Source organism: Mirounga leonina, unplaced genomic scaffold (assembly GCF_011800145.1).
Source record: "Mirounga leonina isolate KUSES-001 unplaced genomic scaffold, KU_Mleo_1.0 Mir_53, whole genome shotgun sequence".
Classification (NCBI taxonomy): domain Eukaryota; kingdom Metazoa; phylum Chordata; class Mammalia; order Carnivora; family Phocidae; genus Mirounga; species Mirounga leonina.
In genome coordinates this window covers 50,643,088-50,659,519 of record NW_023270807.1, presented here as the reverse complement: position 1 = coordinate 50,659,519, position 16,432 = coordinate 50,643,088, and the positions used below count along the sequence as shown (strand labels likewise).

The 16,432-nt window shown below is 35.0% G+C and overlaps 1 protein-coding gene across 3 annotated transcripts in view; it reads left to right on the top strand.

The window, feature by feature from the left end:
* Positions 1-15,557, top strand: part of EPHA7 (EPH receptor A7) — a 162,674-nt gene extending 147,117 nt beyond the window's left edge. The window contains exons 10-17 of one of the 3 annotated variants that reach the window (XM_034991504.1): positions 223-336; positions 1,199-1,384; positions 2,001-2,062; positions 3,703-3,912; positions 4,834-4,983; positions 12,013-12,206; positions 13,224-13,379; positions 15,146-15,557. In XM_034991504.1, the coding sequence (XP_034847395.1) occupies positions 223-336; positions 1,199-1,384; positions 2,001-2,062; positions 3,703-3,912; positions 4,834-4,983; positions 12,013-12,206; positions 13,224-13,379; positions 15,146-15,260 (1,187 nt within the window). In that variant the 3' untranslated portion in view covers positions 15,261-15,557. Of the gene's footprint in view, positions 1-210; positions 337-1,198; positions 1,385-2,000; positions 2,063-3,702; positions 3,954-4,833; positions 4,984-12,012; positions 12,207-13,223; positions 13,380-15,145 lie in introns of all 3 variants that reach the window. The other 2 variants (XM_034991502.1, XM_034991505.1) reach the window with 2 other exon arrangements.
* The last annotated feature ends 875 nt before the right edge of the window (positions 15,558-16,432 follow it).

The following is a 16,432-nucleotide window of genomic DNA, read 5'->3' as shown; positions in this document are numbered from 1 at the left end:
CTATGAGCTGGATCCTATGTTACCTATAGAAGCTTGCAGATAATACCTATACGCCAACAGACTGAAGTAGTCTGTTAAAACTGCTGTGACTCAGGTGATGTGGAAGCAAGTTCACTGTTCCAAGGAGCACTCTGCATAATGAAATTCCTGGGCTGACTGCACAATAAGTGCTTTGCTTCATCACAGTCATGCTTTCTTACATCATTACAGTTAAATTTCCAGGCACCAAAACCTACATTGACCCTGAAACCTATGAGGACCCAAATAGAGCTGTCCATCAATTCGCCAAGGAGCTAGATGCCTCCTGTATTAAAATTGAGCGTGTGATTGGTGCAGGTAAGGCTGTTGTAGCTTCCTTGTTCAGCTGTTCCATTTAGCCAGGATCGAAAGTCATACATCATAATGACAAGCAAATAATTATACCTCAAGTATAGAACTTTTGCATTTACCTGAACTATTGGAAGCAGTGAGGCTGTACTTGTTTATGAGAGCTCAAAAAAAAAAAAAAAAAGTGAAAAAGAAGCAAATGGCACAGAAAACCTGTGTATCTTTTGTCTTCTGTTGGATTTTTAAGATATTGTTCTACTGGAAGCTACTTCATGATAGTTCTGGCCTGTTGTTTAGAAAATGACTTAGTAATTTATTTTTTTAATTAGAATGTTCCAGAATTTTGCTGGAATATACATTTCCTCTTACTTGATTTACCATCTTCTTGCTGGGCTTCCATTTTTATCTTTTTCTCATGTATTTGTAGGTATCGGTTAGCTGTTTCATTCCATGCAGAAAACTAATTCGTGTTACTTATTTAAAAGGAATATTATTTCCTATGTATACAACATATTTTCATAGTAATTATACATGTTGGACCCAACTCCCTTATGTTTAGCAGTCAGGGTGTATTCGAATTCCAGACTTTTGAATCTTTAAAAAATATTTGCTTCTCAAACAGTAAAAACAATAGCAATATTCAGAATTTGCAACTGTGCCCTTCTGCTTTAATCACCAGTGTACATTATATACTGTACTTCAAATCTAAATGCTTTTTTCTTAAAAAGTTTGCGTTAATCCAGTTAAAAAATAGTGGTTGGTATAACAGATAGTTTAGCAAAGCCTAACAGTATTTTTAGAATTATGCATTTACTTTGCAAGAAGAAATATTTTTGAAATTAAAATACACTTGCCTGTTCTATTACTTCAGGAGAATTTGGAGAAGTCTGCAGTGGTCGTTTGAAACTTCCAGGGAAAAGAGATGTTGCAGTAGCCATAAAAACCCTCAAAGTTGGTTACACAGAAAAACAAAGGAGAGACTTTTTATGTGAAGCAAGCATCATGGGGCAGTTTGACCACCCAAATGTTGTCCATTTGGAAGGGGTGGTTACAAGAGGTAGATATTGATATATTTCATTTGTCACGTGGACTGTCAGAAATTAGTGTTATTTTGTACCTAAACAAAAAAACAAGTCATGAATATATTGCATATTCTAAACAAATGTTTTTTCTTGGTATATAATGGACTACTTCTTCTTTTATGTTACTACCGCTGAAAGAAATCAGGATAAATGAAGACAGGATGAGAATTAAAGAATAAATCTGATAGACAGATGGAGTGACTGATACTTTCATTCAGCTTCAATAGCCATAAAAGTGATATGCTTTAGTCTTTACACTTTATATCAAGTGTCATTTTTTCTGAGTTTTGTTCAGAGATCAGGACTCAGAAGAACACACTGACTTTGTTCTTTAACTTTGTGAATCATAACCGTCTTCCAGACAGACTTCCAAACAGACTCTGAGTTTAGCGGCAGTACTGGGGACATTAGAAACACTCACAGCTCACCCATTCAGCCTTTCAGAAGAGCACCACGTATTTTATCAAGGGTGAGAATGGGAATAAGCCTGAAGTTTAGGTTATGGTTCCTGAAGCAATGCTTTTTTTCTTATATAAATATATATATGTATATGTATGTGTGTGTGTATTTTTTTTTTTTTTTTAATTTTAGGGAAACCAGTCATGATAGTAATAGAATTCATGGAAAATGGAGCCCTTGATGCATTTCTCAGGGTAAGTAACAAAATTATCCTCTCGTTCTAAATATACTATCCATACTACCACTATAATAATTTGATTTTTTTACAGTATAAAATGTAAACATTATAAACTTTAACAAATCAGAAAATTGCCTTTAAAAAGGCAGATTAGATTAAAGATCAGAGTCCTAGTCTGGAATGAACTAGAATCCTTTAGAGCACTTAAGTGATACATTGTGATTTAAACAATAGTACTCATTAATACAGTCTCTCAAGTACAGAGGATACCGACAAGAAGCCCTTTAATTTGAGTACATGTTGTAGAGTAACATTTTACTTTTCAGTACAAAGAGGTAATACAGAGAAGACTACAAAGTGAGATAACCATTCAATATCAGCATGACGATCCCAATTCTGCTCTGTGGAACCATTTCTATCATATTTCTATGTGAACACTGAACGTAAAAGATAGAATTACTAACATTTTGCAAATTAATAATATGTGATTATTTTTGTAATACATTCTAAATATATAAACATACATATTTTTGCTCTGAGACTTTTCACCTAAGAATATAAACACATGTTAACATTTTTCCAAATGGAGAGGAGAAAATAGTCTAAAGAATAAGAAAACATATGGTTTTATCATATGTAATCTGTAATGATACATTCAACTTAAATTATAAACAGAAGATTTAGAGAAATTTTTATTTCTGTATCTTTATGATATGCATAACTATCAATCTTTGGAATAAAGCATCACCTAGCAAGTTTATCAACTCAAACCAATATCCTCATGCAACATATTTACAATTCAGTTGGAGAAATCTGCGAATTAAAAATGGCTTGGAGGAGTTTCTGGGTGGCTCAGTCGGTTAAGCACTGGCCTTCGGCTTGGGTCATGATCCCAGGGTCCTGGGATCCAGCCCCACATCGGGCTCTCTGCTCATCGGGGAGCCTGCTTCTCCCTCTCCCTCTCCCTCTGCCTGCCACTCTGCCTACTTGTGCTCTCTTTCTGTCAAATAAATAAATAAAATTTTAAAAAATAAATGGCTTAGAAATAGATGGTGGCCAGTCTGGTTGCAAAGAGCTCTCAATCCCATTTTCTAGTGCATCTGTTTTAGAGAATCTTTTTTGCAAGTAATGTTCCCACCAACAGCAAAACAAGGAAAAATACAAAATGAGAACAAAGTCAGCCAGGATAACCATTTTCTACTTCTTAGTTTATCTTCATCTTCAATAAAAAACTTTCTCCTTTCCCTTTTTTATCATCTGGAGAAAAAAATCTTAATATATGTGTCTCTATCCCTTTATATATTTCTAGATTATTTATATAATTTTTAGCAGGTGGAAAAAAACACATAGTTGTCTAACTTTGACTCAAAAATCAGTGTATACTTTTGGATCTGCATAACCTGACAGTATTTTTAATCAATACGAATAACATATCAATCTAAATCACTCAATGATTACCAAAACTCTATTTTGTATTATTTGAAGGCCAGTTGAATCAGCACCTGTTTTGTTTTTCACAAATGTCTATATTATATAGAAAATTAGTTAATAATTCCTATTATACTATAGTAAATGACTAGTGTGCAGATAGTTTTCATGGCAATTTTTTCCCCTTTGAAAGTACAGTAAAGGACTTTTATTCTTGTCTTCCTGTAGAAACACGATGGGCAATTTACCGTCATTCAGTTAGTAGGAATGCTGAGAGGAATTGCTGCTGGAATGAGATATTTGGCTGATATGGGATATGTTCACAGGGACCTTGCAGCTCGCAATATTCTTGTCAACAGCAATCTTGTTTGTAAAGTGTCAGATTTCGGCCTGTCTCGGGTTATAGAGGACGATCCAGAAGCTGTCTATACGACAACTGTAAGAAAAAGTCTCTTACCGTACCTCTTTGTCTTCCTAAGGTTTTCCTACCAAGAAAGCAAGACTTAATATGAAACTAAACAGTAGAAAAGAGGCAAATTGATCTCAGACTTTTGTTGCTGTTTTTTCCTTTTAGAAGAATCATTGCTGCTTTTCCACTCTAGGTATAGACTAAGAGAAGAAGTAAGATAAAAATGGCAACATGCTTGTCTTATATCAGGGTGTTCATATACATTTTATACAGTTTTATACAATAACATCTAGTTGCAAGCTCTCGTAATTGTAGCAGAGAAATATAATCCCATTTTAAATAAAGATTTTAGAAGAATATTAACTATGCTAATTCTTACAACTTTTGTGAGATTAGAAAAAAAGGAAAATATATGAGGATTTAGTTAAATTCCACATATTTCATTTCATTTTCAGGGTTATGTTGCCTAATTTGTCATTGTCTTTTGACTAGACTCTTGCCCTAAGACCACCTAAGGGCCCATTAAATTTAGTTGCCTTAAAAATGAAAACTTGTGGGGCGCCTGGGTGGCTCAGTTGGTTAAGCGACTGCCTTCGGCTCAGGTCATGATCCCAGGGTCCTGGGATCGAGTCCCACATCGGGCTCCCTGCTCTGCGGGAAGCCTGCTTCTCCCTCTCCCACTCCCCCTGCTTGTGTTCCCTCTCTCGCTGTGTCTCTCTCTGTCAAATAAATAAATAAAAAATCTTTAAAAAAAAATGAAAACTTGTAATGGCATTTTAAAAACAGATTAGTAGGTTTAAATACACTTAGAGAGATTCAAGATGGATAGATGGGATACTGCTGAATTGTTAACCAAATATACAAGTGTTTAACTGTAGCTTTATAGTTCTGCTATAAATGATTTATAAGTTATTATGCATATTTAAAATTCCAATTTCTTTTTATAACAGGGTGGAAAAATTCCAGTAAGGTGGACAGCACCTGAAGCCATCCAATACCGGAAATTCACATCAGCCAGTGATGTATGGAGCTATGGAATAGTCATGTGGGAAGTTATGTCTTATGGAGAAAGACCTTATTGGGACATGTCAAATCAAGATGTAGGTGTTATGCTAGTTAAACAAAAAGGAATTCATATATTAATACTCATTGTTATTGGAACATGTAGGTAATGGCTCATAAGAAACGTTTATAGAATTAGAAAAATATGATTGCTGAGTTTTCATAGTTATTCCCACAAAAATTACCATAAATTAGTGGTTCAATTAATTTCATTTTGAAGAATTGCTTTTTCTTTTTTCTCTCTCAAATCCTCTCGATGTAATAGAAGCGTACAAAAGATATGTCCTCCTAGTAAAGATAATGATGCAATGATGCTGTGCTTGCACCACTATAGTGGGAAAGTCACATGAGTAAAAGAATCATTTGCAGAGAGGAGGGGAAGGAAGGCTGTGTTTTGTCTTCAAAGCTTATCTTTCTTTTTCTTTTAATGTCCTGAGAAAATGGATTTAAATTATCTATTGTTGGTTGATTTGATTAAATTTTAATTTCATGAGACAAACTAGATGTTATGATCAGTATTGGTAAGGGTTTTGTAGTGATATTTTAGAATGTAATCACAATGGGAGTATGTTTGGAAACTCCTAAAAAATTAGCCCTTAATTAAATATGCATCTTGATACACACTAAGGCATAAAACATGCTGTTAGCCTTTGAGAAAAGAAGTTGATGGCAGTTCTTGGGAGCATACATCTCACACCAAGAGACCACTTATGAAATAATATAGCATAAGTGCAAGTGAATATTTGCTTCTGTTAGGTTGAATTTTATGAAATTGGCATTTGTGTAGGTCAGAAACTTTCAAATACTGGCAGATTCATATAGTTCAACTTACTGAAAATGTGAGTGAAATTTAGATAAAAGTAGAGCAAGTGTAAAACCTAGGAAAATATCCTGGATTTGAACTGGAAATCTGAGAAGATTTTGGTTCATAACTAATGAGAAAATTTTCCAAGGGGGCACATTGAACAGTCCAGAAGCAAAAGCTTAGCAAAGTGTGTAGAGATGAACCAAATATACTCCCTATCCTAGAACACAGATGTGCACATTGGTAGTGATTTGATATGCAGATTAAGTTGGGGCAAATTGATGAAAGGCTTTATGAAGGAGTTTGGAAATGGTACAAATGCATGTTCTTGACGAGTAAAGAAGTAAGTGGTGCTTGAGGAAAGTCTGTATTGCCATTTAAAGGAATATGACCAGCAAACTGGAATACTGAATTCTTGAAGTATTATAAACATGGACAGCAATAGAAGCTGACTAAAGTTAAAAATTGAGTTATTTTTCAAAAAGAGGTCACAAACATTGTTATATCAAATCAGTATTGGGGGTTTAATTTTAGAATTTACCGTATCAAATTCCTAAAACTTGTAAATAGTTATTTTTCGACAACTAAAGTCAGATCGTTTGTTGGTAAGGTTGAACAAGTTTCTGAATTAGTTGAAAAGCTCAGAGCCTCAAGAGGTGGAGCTTTTAAGTCATCTAAATGCTTTGGTGCTTTGAACTGAGAGATGACATGAAACTCTTTTGTTTTTTTGGTTTGGGTTTTTTGTTTTTCAAAGATAAAAGTCTAAATGATGCATCCGTTTGACAGAGGCAAAGTTGTTAATATTTGACAGGACTCAGTGTCAAGGATTCCATGGACCGTCAAAATGTGGGCAAACAAATCCTTGGGGCAGAGAAAGAGAAATATTTACATTCCCTAGACACTCGCTGGAGTTTCATTTCTTTTGACACCTTCCTTCTGTACTAGATTCAAACATAAAGGGAATGACAGGAATATAAGATGACTTAAATTCAAAGTTCACTGAACTTCCAAAAAACAAGTAATAGAAATGGTTAAGAAGAAAAAAATCTTCAATTTTAATTTTTAGAATTCCTTAGATATTGTTTTTCCTGAAAATGAAATGTCAAAAATATATAATTAGTGTATCAAGAATTAATAAATATTTTTACTGATCAAATGAAATTATGTCTACAAGGACATTTGCTTCTGTCCTAGAACATTTAGCACTATCTTTCTTCTTTTTTTGTAATTTTGAAGGTCTGAATTATAAATTCAGACACAAGTTTCTATAATGGTAAGAGGTTACCCACACAGTTGTTTTTATGGTGAAATTTATATTAATATTCTTCTTATAGAATAATACTTATTATTTTATACTTATGTTGTTAAAGTGCTATTTGAGCAACTACATGTTTAAGTTTCAAAATGCAAATGGTGAAAAAAATGAATAGTTCAAAATAATGAATTTCATTCTGGCAAAAAATTCTCTAGATAAAAGCTTCTTTACTTGAAGTCTCTGGTAGGAGTTCATGGAGAGACTTAAGAGATCTGACAACCTCCAGTGCATATGGAAATCTTGTGCATGTGTGAATAGATTGTGTTTTCTGGGAAGTTTGCTTTCAACAGATCTAACCAGATATTATTATTTTTAATTAGTTTAGATCGATTTATTAAGTGAATTAACTAACTTTACGTTGTTCAGATTTAGTTGCTAGGAATTTGTCAGGGATTTTAGAAAGCCTTCATATTTCAAGTGCCTTGGATTTTAAGACTTTTCATAAGACACCGTGAGAAACATGTAAATTGATGGTTATGTTGGTAAGCAAGTCCACAAAACTCCAGGCTGATGCTGAATAAAGGGAGGTTTCTGTGATCACTCTGAACAGACCAGGAGTATTATAGAAGTCAGTAAGGTAGATAGTTTCCAGAAGGCTTTATTTGCATGCTAGGCAGGGCAGTGAGCAAGAAAAACTTGGGAAAAGATAGTATGCGTGTGGCTGATGATATCCACATCCAAACAGGTTATCGCTTAATTAACACTTGAACGGATTCTTACTGTATTTTCATGTATGTATAACTTTCTTGAATTTTCACTGCAATGGGAGCAGTTAGAATTTAGTTATTTGCTATTAAAATTGAGGGTGAGCTTCCCAAATAAATTTCTAATTTTCTTTCTTCCTTTTTTTTTTTCTTAAAAATCTGCAGATGTTTGGCCCTTTCTGTAATGGCCTTTCAAAGAAAAATCTTTATGTATGTAAATTCAGTCAAACATAATAAATATTACAGAAATTGAAAATACTCTTAGCATTCACAGTAGCTATTTTAAATTAAATGTGTGTCTTAATTAGTTCAAATAAAACTTTTACCCTCAAATTTTGAAATTTTGAAATTCTTTATATAGATTATATTTTTTCTGTTTATAGTACTCAACAAAGTCATTTCTTCTCACTTTAAGCTAGACCAATAAATTGTTAGTTAAACTGACAGGTAGTCATAAGGATGATAAAAACAAATTTCCATAAAGTTAAATTATTAAAATGTTTCACTAAAGGACATTTTAAGAGCTTCAAAAATATAATACACTTTAACTAAATTTAACCTCAGTTAAATTGTGAGCCCTGTTTTTTTTCCTTTTAAAAACCACCACTGGTTTATGACTTCGTATTTTTTATATTATGATAGAAACAAAATTGTGATTTTTTTGGGGGGGTAAAACTTAGCCATAATCCCATATATGTGGTCCAAAATATTTAATTGCATAAAATGTGGGTTATATATTATTGTGAGGTTAATGCAATGGAAATGAGCATGAGCAAAAAGCAGAAGTCAATCATGTTAGATCCCATTTTGAGTTATTACAGGCCCATTATCAAGGGGTCTTTCTGTATTCCTTTTTCTCTTAATTACAATGATCATACTATAATAATACTCAAACACTTTGCAGCAAGCAACTCTTGTTTTTATTTCTAAGTATTTCTTTACAGTATATACCAAAGAAGTGCCTCCTATATAAATGTCATTTACCAAAGTCACTTCCTATTAATCTGGGACCTATCTAGAATTAGAAATTGCTTAACGTTTTTCTGTTTTCTTTGACTTTTATTAGAATATTAAGGCTAGATCTGGATGGTCAAATCCCTGTCCAAGGGGCTTCTGGTAATTTCGAAGAAGGTGTCTTAAATGAATTTTGTGAATAATTACATAATGCTCTAAGTAAAGTGTAGGTTCAACTGTTTTACCTGTGTGCCTTGTTGTTTCCAAGAATGTATAACTATTTTCGGAAAGTACTTTTTACATTCCCAACTGGAAATGAAATGCAGCTAACCAAATAAAAACTGTAGAACCTCTAGATTCCGTTTGTGCCTGAATCATCCCCCATCGGCAGGTTTACCCTCAGAGGGTCTGTATACCTTGGATTATGCCGACCTGTGCTCTATAGAAGCTGAAGTTTCCCTGCAATTCTCTCTAGTGCTCCTAGAGGTAGGTGCATGATTCCTAATGGGAAATTTAGGGTCCCAAAGTCCATTCCCAATCCAGAGGATCTTTTATTTTAAATGCTGTCCTTAGCTGCTCTTCCTTAAAAAGTTCGTAAACCACTGTATCTTTGAAAGTCAGAAGTTTAATTTTGTGCTGAGATAAATGTTTCCCTGCTGTAATAATAGGAATCATGAAATTCCTATAATGTAATAGGAGAAACCGCAGAGGGTTCATTAACTCATTCCTATGAGTCATTTAATGGTACTATGTTCATTGGCACAAAGACTTAAGAATATATTGTGTTCAGTGATGAAGAATTCTAAATGTTTTTATGAAGGCTTGGAGAACTGCTGAAGAGTTCTAATGTCAGGAGGATCAGGATAAGATTTAGATTTACATTTTATTATTTTTTAATTTTTAAGTAATTGCTATACCTAATGTGGGGCTCGAATTTACATCTCCAAGATCAAGAGTCTCATGCTCCACCGATTGAGCCATCCAGGGACCCCTAGATTTGCATTTTTAAAGATTATTTACAGGGCCAGAAAAATGGAAAGATCACTCTACGTGCCTTGTTCCTTTCTGGACATCTGAAGACAAACTACAAGCAGGGAGATTGGTTAGAAGGTGGTTCAAAATAATAAGGACTGCACTAATGTTATGAGGATGGGGGTGGAGTCCTGTCAAATCAGAAAGATACTGCTTATGTTCAAATACAAGCAACCTCAAATATAAGGAAAGCTACTCTTTTCCCAGTTTAAAAAAAAAAAATGCCTCCTGATTGTTTATTATTGGTCATTTTGAATATATAAATTTTTAGAAGTTGTCGATTTACTTATTCACAACTTAAGCCACTGTTTAAATAACTTAACCTCGCTTTCCAAAGTACAAGTAAATGATGTGTAGGACGTACAATGTAGTAATCAGGCAGGAATTTCAGCTGAGGATTTTCTCTTGCAGTACTTTTCAAAAACTATTATAATTAAGTTAATCTATTTACCTTTTAAATTTTATCAATTTGCATACGTAGATTTTTCCTAAAGTGTACTTTTTTTTCTTTTCTTATATGAAGAATTTTCTGTAAAAATTGTTGATGCCAGCTACTTTATTCATCCCAATCGGCAACCTTTTACATTTCAATGTGCTATTCTTGAATGTCAACAAGCATCTTAGGGATATGTTTCCCTATAAATATTAAGTTAATCAACATTTCTTAAAGCCAGCATTTTGGGGCGCCTGGGTGGCTCAGTCGTTAAGCGTCTGCCTTCGGCTCAGGTCATGATCCCAGGGTCCTGGGATCGAGTCCCACATCGGGTTCCCTCCTCGGCGGGAAGCCTGCTCTCCCTCTCCCACTCCCACTGCTTGTGTTCCTGCTCTCGCTATCTCTGTCTCTGTCAAATAAATAAATAAAATCTTTAAAAAAAAAAATGTCTGCCTACATTTGGCTTTATTTTCTTCAAAAATTCAAGGTTACATTTGTTTTTTTCCAGAGTCATTTTTTTTGTTGTTGTTTTGCATTTCTACTGCCATTATGTCAGTCAGTATCAAAAAGGATTTGTTAATCCCCCTTGATGTTAATGTTTTACAAGTTCTTTTTTTTTTTTTAATTTTATTTATTTAACACAGAGAGAGACAGTGAGAGAAGGAACACAAGCAGGGGGAGTGGGAGAGCGAGAAGCAGGCTTCCCGCGGAGCTGGGAGCCCGATGCGGGGCTCGATCCCAGGACCCCGGGATCATGACCTGAGCTGAAGGCAGACACTTAACGACTGAGCCACCCAGGCGCCCCTGTTTTACAAGTTCTTATTTGTGTTGCTTGCCTTCTTAATTATTTTCCTGTGCTTCTCCAATTGTAGCAATTTCTGATTTTTAAGATCTATTTTTGCTCTCCATATAAATAAAAAGAAACAAGTCTGAATAAGTAGCTTTCAGACTTTTTGATTGCCATGTACCCATGTCTTTGGAGACTTATTTTTCATGAACATTCAAAGCTACTGATGCAGTGTCTCAGGCTGCTATTAGATGTAAATACAAAGTGATGTGCTGCTAAGACTTGAACAACCAGCACTCTGAGTGGGAAAGCCCTAATTTCTAACCTTTCCCAATTTCCGGGTGTAACCCTTTCCATGGCCCCTTCCCAAGACTGATTTCAGTCTGCCAGTGTGAGGTCACTAAACTTGGAGTTGGAAAATGGTACAGTCACCTTCATGTATATTACTTGTCCCAGCACACCACTATATATTATAATCCTATACATTTCCAAATAGGTAGGCTCCATATTATTTAAAATAATAGTGTGCTTGGTAATATTTTCTATCATAGCACATTCACATATTTTGAGATTTTGTTGGAAAGTGTCATTTGAGCCCCACAAAAAGTGACACTTGGTGGGGGGGCAGTTCTGGGTAACTCAGACCTTCCTCTTACAACTAATAGAATTCATACATCCCTAGACAAATATGTACATGTACAGCCATATGCAAGTAAAATGGTTTCATAACATACTCCTTTTCAAAACCTCTGGGATGACATGAAAATTTTTCCATCTCTTGCACCCCGGGTGACCTTAATCGCTGCTCCTAATTACTGAGTCAACTAAGAACTGTCATGATATCGTGCTCTTCATGCACCCCTTAATAACACATTTGAATGTTCATGGGTGTTCAGGAAAACAATAAGCAAGTCTTTTGCAAAACTTCAAAGGACGCTTCACTCTTATCTAGATAAATCACTTTGCCTACTAGACAATGCATGTTATTATAATTGAACCTCAATCAATAATATTTTTAATGTCCCTTTGGCTATTAGGTTATAAAAGCAATAGAAGAAGGTTATCGTTTACCAGCACCCATGGACTGCCCGGCTGGTCTTCATCAATTGATGCTGGATTGTTGGCAAAAGGAACGTGCGGAAAGGCCAAAGTTTGAACAGATAGTTGGAATTCTAGACAAAATGATTCGAAACCCAAATAGTCTGAAAACGCCCCTGGGAACTTGTAGTAGGTAAGAAATACCAAGGGAATGGAATCTAGGGGACATTCAAATACTCACTTGAGCCATTTATCTCCTCAGTCCTAACCCACTGGCAAGTTGACATTTGTGTTAAACTATAAACCAATGTGAAACTTATTGTGTTCACAGAAGTTTTTGATTTCTTTTCAGATGGCTTACCTTAATTAAATTAGTGTTTAACGAGGGCTGTTATTATTGCCTTTTGGTTTTCTTAAAAGTTATGGCAGCTTCACTGGCTGGCATTTTTAGAAGACTTTCCAAACTGGAATTTAGTGATTAGGTGGCATTTCACATTTTCAAGTCAGTATTATTGTTATGTGGGTCTTTATCACTATATTATCACTTTATTATTTTTGCATGCCGTATTTTTTTTGCTTTGAGTCATTTAGTAAAATGACTCTGTGAAGTTAAAGTTAATGACGGTAGCTCAGTATGGGATGAAAGAGGCTTACCCATTAAAAGGAGTCCAAAACACTCCATCCATTCTCTGCCCGTGGCTTGCCCTGTTGTGAGGCTTACTAGAAATCTTTCCACTCCAGCGGCCAGGTACACCTGACGTTCGCTGGGCCCCGGCAGAGGTGTCTGAGCTCACTAGGCGCTAGCCAGGCTGCCGTCAGTAAGGCGAAGCAGCGTTCTCAATAGCATCACTTAGTCGAAACGAGTTAGTCCACAGTTAAATGTGCTTCCTTTATTCCCAGTTGCTCTTGGTGAAGCAAATGAACAAATACATATGGACTGATTCCAAATACTGTTGGCTGTACTTTTTAAAAATGTGTGGAAGACACATCTGGTGGTCGTCAAATCTAAATACAATGTAAATTTCGGAGTTCGTAGTTACCGGGCAACCTTTAGATTTGTATAGATTTGTCTGTTTATCTGTTACTGTAACACCCATTAGAATATGTCATTTTATTCTTTATACCCTTATTTTTGTACGGGCCAAGACATTCTTTCTTTAGTAGTTCATGAAAAAAAAAAATTTGCTTTTCTGTTTTCATTTGTATCTAGGCCAATAAGTCCTCTTTTGGATCAAAACACTCCTGACTTCACTACCTTCTGTTCAGTTGGAGAATGGCTACAAGCTATTAAGATGGAAAGGTATAAAGATAACTTCACAGCAGCTGGCTACAACTCCCTTGAATCAGTGGCCAGGATGACTATTGAGTAAGTTGAAACTCTCAAAATTCTATTTAAGCCTATGTTATGTACAATCCAAGCTTTATATCTGCCATGTATTAAAGAGAGGTAAACCACAGAATCAAGGAGAAAATCATCGCTTTAGTAAGTGCCTACTATGTGCCAGGTGTTGTGCTAAATAGACCTTTGAACTTACAGTAAATTTTTAAACTCTCACACCAATAATTTTAAGTCAGTAGTTTTATACACAACAAGGCACAGGCTCAGAGAATGTAAGTATTTCCCCAAAACTGACTCAACTAGTAAGTGGTAGCTCATTTGTCTCCATTGCCAGTGTACTAAACACCATGCCATGAACCTTCTTCTTTCCTGAACCCTGTATCATTTAGGTGCCTATTCATTAAAGAGATTCTCTCCATTGCAAAGGAGGATTTCTTTCCCCATGTTTGTATGACATTAAAAACTCAAAGCTTCATACCCAATGCCAAATGCATTATGACATCCAATAGGATTACTTTCTGAAGAGGTCCAAAGCAGCTTAATTCAATTAACTGTAACTAAGAGTTTAGCTTATGTTTTGGAAGGTGTGTGATTGACTCATTTTTTTTTTTTTTAACCTGAAGAATGACCTCATAAAACAACTTTGGAAATTGCCATTAACTGGAAGTGAAAAGAACTAAATTTTCCTTTCTGGCTCCCTCACTGATTATGTGGTCTTAGGAAATCCACTTAGTATCTCCGAACATCAGCTTCTTTGGCTGCAACATACGTCTCACGGGCAATGAAGTTCCTCTGGGTCAATGTGTTTGAAAATGGGAAACAGTTTTCAAGGTTCTATTAGCAGATCCAGCTTAGGTACTGTTGTGCAAAGGGTTTTACATTTCTCAGCTGAGAAGGCCGGCAGTCAGCTTCCCTCTCCTGGCACGTCAGGAGGTGGCATCTCCGTGAAGTTAAGCGTGTGCGTGCCATCTTGTTTGGTTTCCTTCTAGTCACCACATGGGAGAGCTAGCATAAGTATACCTCATCTCTCCAAAGCAATCTACTTCCCTGAAAAACTAGGATCCTCAAAGTCTTATTAGACCATGATTATGAAATACTACGCTATGGTACTGTTGCTATATTTTAGCCTCTTGCAAATACCTAAGCTCAATCTTCCTGGCTATTAGGAAAAGTAAAAGTACATACACAGACACAGTTAGTTGATGTCACATTTAAGCTATTAAACATAGTATTGCACATTTTAGAAAGTGATTTTTTTTTTCCTAAAATGTAGTCAAATGATCAAACTGAACCGGAGTTGAGTATACAACCAATAATATGCTCAGGATTACCACATAATAATGAAACTCAGTATAAATCTTTTGGTGATGGTCGAAGATTCTTGATTTACTAGAACCCAAAATGCTTACATTTGTACTCTATCTATTGTAACCATTAAAAATTTTAAACTTCACTTAGGTTCAAGAATACCTTTCAAATAACATTTCCTGATCTTACCTTAAGTTAAGAATAATTTTAAGACTTTGATTAATTTTGTATACAAAATTTCATATCAGTTTAAAAATAACTTATGGCAAATTGAGAGCCTGAGCAGTTAGGTTCTTGGGAAGTAGCACGCTGGTGAAGTTTGCCAGTCTGACCCACTGCAAGAATGTGATCTTTAATACCCAAACCACTAAGATAAGATCTATTTGCCTAAGATAAACAGATGACTTAATTCAAGAGCTGATGACAGTTGAGTGCCAAATAAATCCTTTGTAAGGTAACTACCAAAATACATTTGTCTTTTTCAGAGATGTGATGAGTTTAGGGATCACACTGGTTGGCCATCAGAAGAAAATCATGAGCAGCATTCAGACTATGAGAGCACAAATGCTTCATTTACATGGAACTGGCATCCAAGTGTGATAAGCATTTCTCCCTCATGAGGGAGATTATGGACTGCAAGAGAACAGTACTGGCCTTCGGTATATGCATAAGAATGCTGCTAGAAGACAGTTGATGTCCTGGGTCCTTCCTACAGTGAAGAGAAGATTTAAGAAGCACCTATAGACTTGAACTCCTAAGTGCCACCAGAATCTATAAAAAGGGAATTTAGGATCCACCACTGGTGGCCAGGAAAACAGCAGTGACAATAAACAAAGTACTACCTGAAAACATCCAAACACCTTGAGCTCTCTAACCTCCTTTTTATCTTATAGACTTTTTAAAATGTACATAAAGAATTTAAGAAAGAATATATTTGTCAAATAAAATCATGATCTTATTGTTAAAATCAATGAAATATTTTCCTTAAATATGTGATTTCAGATGATTCCTTTTTAAAATCATTTGTGTTTATTCTTCATAAGGACTTTGTTTTAGAAAGTTGTTTATAGCTTTGGACCTTTTTAGTGTTAATCTATGACACATTACTACACTGGGTACCTTTGAAAGAATCTCAAATTAAAAAAAAAAAAAACACATAGCATGATTGAAGATATATCTCTGTCAGAACATTGGTATCCTTTTTGTGCTATTTTACTTTGTTTAATCAGTGCTGTTTTGATATTGTTTGCTAATTGGCAGGTAGTCGAGAAAATGCAAGTTGCCAAGAGCTCTGGTATTTTTTAAAAAGAAATTTTTTTGTAAAGATCAGACAACACACTATCTTTTCAATGAAAAAAGCAATAATGATCCATAAATACTATAAGGCACTTTTAACAGATTGTTTATAGAGTGATTTTACTAGACAGAATTTAATAAAAAAAACACACAAATTGTAGGTTTATGAGTACAAAAAAAATTGAGGCACTTCATCTAAAGAGTGTTGGTGAAGGCAAGTCTCTGAGAGCAAGAACTATCCAGTGTTATCTAAAATTTAATCCGAGCACATCGAGGTCTTTTCCAATATTGAGACATTAGGAAATTTAGGAGAAATAGTTGACGTATATTTTATATCCTATTCTGTTTAATGCAGTCCAAAAGCTAAAAGAAAGAAGTAAGTTTTATATTAGAACTCTGAAGCAGGAGAAAAGGGGCAGTCCACGTTTTCACCTTTCAAAAACAAATCGGCTGCACAGAATATCACCACTGCAGTG